The sequence below is a fragment of the Oncorhynchus kisutch genome, linkage group LG13 (assembly GCF_002021735.2).
Source record: "Oncorhynchus kisutch isolate 150728-3 linkage group LG13, Okis_V2, whole genome shotgun sequence".
NCBI lineage: Eukaryota > Metazoa > Chordata > Actinopteri > Salmoniformes > Salmonidae > Oncorhynchus > Oncorhynchus kisutch.
In genome coordinates this window covers 64,814,965-64,820,964 of record NC_034186.2, presented here as the reverse complement: position 1 = coordinate 64,820,964, position 6,000 = coordinate 64,814,965, and the positions used below count along the sequence as shown (strand labels likewise).

The 6,000-nt window shown below is 44.1% G+C and overlaps 1 protein-coding gene across 1 annotated transcript in view; it reads left to right on the top strand.

The window, feature by feature from the left end:
- LOC109901691 (epithelial discoidin domain-containing receptor 1-like) overlaps positions 1–6,000 on the top strand; it is a 94,041-nt gene that overhangs the window by 40,538 nt on the left and 47,503 nt on the right. Inside the window, exons 7-8 of the mRNA XM_031838097.1 lie at positions 867–969; positions 1,778–1,964. Coding sequence (XP_031693957.1) covers positions 867–969; positions 1,778–1,964 — 290 coding nt within the window. The remainder of the gene's footprint in view (positions 1–866; positions 970–1,777; positions 1,965–6,000) is intronic.

The window sequence follows — 6,000 nt, the reverse complement described above, 5'->3', positions numbered from 1 at the left end:
CAGAAATGGCAGACACATTTCCCGGCACACATTCCTGTTCCATCATCACGTTTTACATTGTGGCGGGGAACGGGTATGCTATGTGGTTTGTTTATTGTGCAAGACCCCAATGGGACTGAGCCCATGTCCCCCACACACACTGACACACATGTACAGACACGCACACACAGCGCCTCTGTAAAAGCTGTGTTTATTATGGATGTGAGTGCTGAAGGTGAAACAGTTACAGTGAGTGACTTCAGACCTGTGTTAGGAGAACAGGCTGATTAGCCATACAGGCTGGCTGGGGGGAGAGAGGGTCTAATGTTTCACTGGAGAGATGTCTGCTCTGCCTGTGTGTTTCTCATCTCCTAAACACAGGCTTAACCAACGTATGTAGTTCATGTGTAGCTGACCAGGCGATGGTGAAGATGATGTATGTTGTATCTTATTAAAGTGTATATCATTAATGTAGTCTCTCTCTATATACTTAATCTCCCCTCTCTATCTATCTATCTATCTATCTATCTATCTATCTGTCTGTCTGTCTGTCTGTCTGTCTGTCTGTCTGTCTGTCTGTCTGTCTGTCTGTCTGTCTGTCTGTCTCTGTCTCTGTCTCTGTCTCTGTCTCTGTCTCTGTCTCTGTCTCTGTCTCTGTCTCTGTCTGTCTGTCTGTCTGTCTGTCTGTCTGTCTGTCTGTCTGTCTGTCTGTCTGTCTGTCTGTCTGTCTGTCTGTCTGTCTGACTCTCTGTCTGACTCTCTGTCTGACTCTCTGTCTGACTCTCTGTCTGACTCTCTGTCTGACTCTCTGTCTGTCTGACTCTCTGTCTGTCTGACTCTCTGTCTGTCTGTCTGACTCTCTGTCTGTCTGACTCTCTGTCTCTCAGATGGCCTGTTGGTGTACACAGCTCCAGTGGGTCATGTGATGCACCTGTCTGGCTCACCTGTGTACCTGAACGATTCCACCTACGATGGCAGCGTAGAGTCAGGGTAAGCATCATCCTCCTCTCTCAGCTCTGTGGGTATTGGCTGGCTACTTGAGATTGGTCTTCATCCTCTGTTGGCTTTAGTTGGTTCCCACACAAATGCAACTTTTCCCCAGGTTGTCGCTGTAAAAGAGAATGTGTTCTCAGCCAACCTACCTGGTAAAATATGGATGAGTATATAAAGGAACCAGTAGCTAGCTGAAACATGGCCTCCATCGTCTGCAGACCCCCTCCGGTGCTGCTCTGCTCCTGGACTCATCCCATCTGTTAGTAGTGAACAGGGCCTTAGTGATCCTTCAGTCAGCCAAATGGCTTTAGTCTGTCATACACACATACACGAAACAACTCCTCTACCCAATGTTTATTTTCTCTGTCCACCTAATCGAATAAGAATGAAATGATCTGGAGTCAGACTTTATTTGCTGAGGGTGTTGTACTCTGTTTCCAGACTGTATTGTCCAGGGATGGAGGATAAGTAGGGAGGTTATATTCACATATACCTTTTTAATGGGGCACAACTGTTTTCATAGCGGGTGAGCTAATGGTTTTGACGCAACCCAGACCTATATACTGTGTGTGTGTGTGTGTGTGTGTGTGAAAGCTGAGACACAGGGGTTTGTGTGTGTGTGTGTGTGTGTGTGTGTGTGTGTGTGTGTGTGTGTGTGTGTGTGTACTTCTGTATATGTCTGGATGTGGGTGTGTGCATGTCTCTGTGTGTCACATGTACAATGTATGACTGTGTATGCCTTGGCATGTGTACAGTACATGTATAACGGTGTAATAATGTGTGTGTACTGTATGTATGTGTTTAGGGTTCAGTTCGGAGGCCTGGGCCAGCTGTTTGACGGTGTGTTAGGAGGGAATGACTTCACAGAGACCAAGGAGCTGAGGGTGTGGCCGGGGTATGACTACCTGGGCTGGAGCAGAGAGGCTCTCGGGCAGGGCAGTGTTGACATAGAGTTCCACTTCGAAAAGACACGCAGCTTCCACACCATGCAAGTAAGAGGATGTATGTGTGTGTGTGTGTGTGTGTCCCTTATGTCTACGTGTGTCTCTCTTTAAGTCCAAAAATCCCCCAAAATCATTGGCTCACACAGTCCAATACATCTCTATAAAACCTTCAAATGATCTATTATACAAAGATGTTGACCAACATTACACAACACATAATAATATAATAATTGTTGTCACATCACTTTATATCTCTTTAACATCATGTGACAAGCCAGTAACACATTGTCTTAAATTACCCTCTCAGTCCTACCATCATATTAGCTTTTCATTATCCTGTCGTTTATCATTGTTTGTCTGTAGTCTGTTGTCTGGGGGCCATTAGGTTGTATCACTGGCTGTATGTGTGGTTGTGGTTTGATGGTTTCTTTATGGTGAAATGTTGTGTTGTTATGTTGGAAGATTTTGGAATGTGTGAACCCAGTTTAATATGTGAACCCAGTTTAATGTCCTGTTGTTTTCTCTTCTGGAATGGAGTCAGTCTGGAATGTTGGTTAGGGCTGGAATTGGAGATCTGCCCACTATAAAAACACATATTATTAAATCCCCAAAAAACTTGAATGAAAGTTTATTTAAAACAATAAAATGAATGAGATAAAAGAAAACTAGCAGGAAGAATGAAAGAAAGAAACAATATTGACCAGTTTGACTTTCCAGTCTAGATACAAACAATGAGTAATCTGTTTTGAACTTTTCAGTGTTATCATTCGTTCCCCTATGCTATGCCATTAACGGTGGGAATTCTTGAACTATCCCAGTGTTTTCCCAGTCCTCTCGGAATGCTGCACTGCACCTAAGCTATCTAAAGCTTTCTATCGCTTTCCTAAAGGTTTTTCCTGACACTTTTTCCTGTGGTTTTGTTTTTCTATATAGATCGTTTCAATAACTTCTCCTGTAGTCTTAACTCAATCCTGTTCCTGATGTTTTTCCTGAGCTGCCTTTTCCCAATGCGTTCCCTGGTCTTATCTCAGCAAACATACACCTGAAGGGAAGGGCACACCGTGCACATAAATAACTGCAGGAACCTGAACCTGACATGTCTGCCTTCCCTAAAGGGAGATATGTTCTCTAACCTGGTTCTAGGACACTCCCAGGAGAGGAACGTGTTCCGTTACCTAGCTCACTCTCTCTCTTCTCTTCTCTCTCTCTCTCGTTCTCTCTCTCTCGTTCTCTCTCTCGTTCTCTCTCTCTCTCTCGTTCTCTCTCTCTCTTGTTCTCGCTCTCTCGTTCTCTCTCTCGTTCTCTCTTGTTCTCGTTCTCGTTATCTCTTGTTCTCTTGTTCTCTCGTTCTCTCTCTCTCTCTCGTTCTCTCTCTCTCGTTCTCTCTCTTGTTCTTTCTCTCTCGTTCTCTCGTTCTCTCTTGTTCTCATTCTCGTTCTCTCTTGTTCTCATTCTCGTTCTCTCTTGTTCTCGTTCTCATTCTCTCTTGTTCTCTCGTTCTCTCTCGTTCTCTCTCTCTCGTTCTCTTGTTCTTTCTCTCTCGTTCTCTCATTCTCTCTTGTTCTCATTCTCGTTCTCTCTTGTTCTCGTTCTCGTTCTCGTTCTCTCTTGTTCTCGTTCTCTTGTTCTCGTTCTCATTCTCTCTTGTTCTCTCATTCTCTCTTGTTCTCTCATTCTCTCTTGTTCTCTCATTATCTCTTGTTCTCTCATTCTCTTGTTCTCTCATTCTCTCTGGTTCTTTCTCTCTCTCGCGTTCTAATTTTCTCTACTTTTGCATATTTTTGATACTGAATTTTATCAGATCTTCAACTAAAACCTAATATTAGATCAAGGGAACCTGAGTGAACAAATAATACAAGAATTACATTCTTACATAACTTAGTTTATAAAATAAATTAAATAACATACCCCTTACACTCAATAACTGGCTGTGCCACCTTTAGCTTCAATGACTCCAACCAAACGCTTCCTGTAGTAGTTGATCAGTCTCTCACGTCACTGTGGAGGAGTTTTGTCATACTCTTCCATGCAGAACTGCTTTAGCTCAGCGACATTTGTGGGTTTTCAAGCATGAACTGCTTGTTTCAAGTCCTGCCACAACATCTCAATTGGGATTAGGTCATGTAGAATTGATTGTGTGTTTTGGATCATTGTCCTGCTGCATGACCCAGCTGAGCTTCAGCTTCAACTCAGACGGATGGCCCGACATTCTCCTGTAGAATTCTCTGATACAGAGCAGAATTCATGGTTCCTTCTATTAAGGCAAGTCGTCCTGGTCCTGAGGCAGCAAAGCATCCTCAAACCATCACACTACTACCACCACACTTGACCGTTGGTATGAGGTTCTTACTGTGGAATGCAGTGTTTGGTTTTCTCCAGCCATAATGGGAACCATGTCATCCAAGAAGTTATACTGTTGACTCATTGTCTATATAACATTCTTCCAAGAGTCTTGATGATCATCCAGGGTCACTTCCTCCACAGCGATATGAGAGAATGGACGCATTTAGTTGGAGTCATGGCAGTTCAAGGTGGCACAACCCGTTATTGAGTGTAAGGGGGCAATTACTTTTTCACACAGGGGCATTGGGTGTTGCATCACTTTGTTCATTAAATATATAAAATAAGTCTCTTTTTTTTTGTTATTTGTAAACGCAGGTTCCCTTGATCTAATATTAGGTTTTGGTTGAAGATCTGATAACATTCAGTATGAAAAATATGCAAAAGTAGAGAAAATCAGAATGAGGCAAATACTTTTGTACCTTTTTTAATTTATCCAGGTGAATCGATTTGAGAGCATAATTATTATTTACAATGACGGCCTAATAAGGGTCTGTTCTCCTCTAACCTACTTACTTGTCATATGTTCCTTGTTCTTTCATTTACATTTCAGTCAGTTAGTAGGATGTTTTCATCCAACTCAGAAATAAGTGCATTCAAGTGAGCAGAAACATGTTCTAGAAGAATGCAACAGGAATTAAGCACGAAATAACAAGAACATAATGTATGTTTTCTAGCCAGGCCTGTGCAGATCAGATTACCCAGCAGGCTTTGCTTTGTTGAATTGTTAGGCCCCCTCCAGATTACAATCAGTTACATATTAACCTCCGTGTTGTGTTCCAGGAGTGTGCATGAGAGCATATATGGGTGTGTGGTGTGTGTGTTTGTTTTACACAGATATACACATGTGGTTTTAGTTAGACATTTTCCCGACTGTAAGTGTCAGGTTAATGACTAACCTGTCAGTAGAGTCTTAATACCAGCCCTTAATTCCCCATTAGAGGGAGCATTTCTCACTCACCCTTTCTTTCCCTCTCTCCAGATGCCCTATCCCCCTTTCCCTTTCCTCTGTATTCTTCCTCTCTCCAGATGCCCTATCCCCCTTTCCTCTGTATTCTCCCTCTCTCCAGATGCCCTATCCCCCTTTCCTCTGTATTATCCCTCTCTCCAGATGCCCTATCCCCCTTTCCTCTGTATTCTCCCTCTCTCCAGATGCCCTATCCCCCCTTTCCTCTGTATTCTCCCCTCTCCAGATGCCCTATCCCCCTTTCCTCTGTATTCTCCCTCTCTCCACATGCCCTATCCCTCTTTCCCTTTCCTCTGTATTCTCCCTCTCTCCAGATGCCCTATCCCCCTTTCCTCTGTATTCTCCCTCTCTCCAGATGCCCTATCCCCCTTTCCTCTGTATTCTCCCTCTCTCCAGATGCCCTATCCCCTTTCCTCTGTATTCTCCCTCCTCCAGATGCCCTATCCCCCTTTCCTCTGTATTCTACCTCTCTCCAGATGCCCTATCCCCTTTCCTCTGTATTCTCCCTCTCTCCAGATGCCCTATCCCCCTTTCCTCTGTATTCTCCCTCTCTCCAGATGCCCTATCCCCCCTTTCCTCTGTATTCTCCCTCTCTCCAGATGCCCTATCCCCCCTTTCCTCTGTATTCTCCCTCCTCTCTCCAGATGCCCTATCCCCCTTTCCTCTGTATTCTCCCTCTCTCCAGATGCCCTATCCCCCCTTTCCTCTGTATTCTCCCTCTCTCCAGATGCCCTACCCCCCCCTTTCCTCTGTATTCTCTCCTCTCTCCAGATGCCC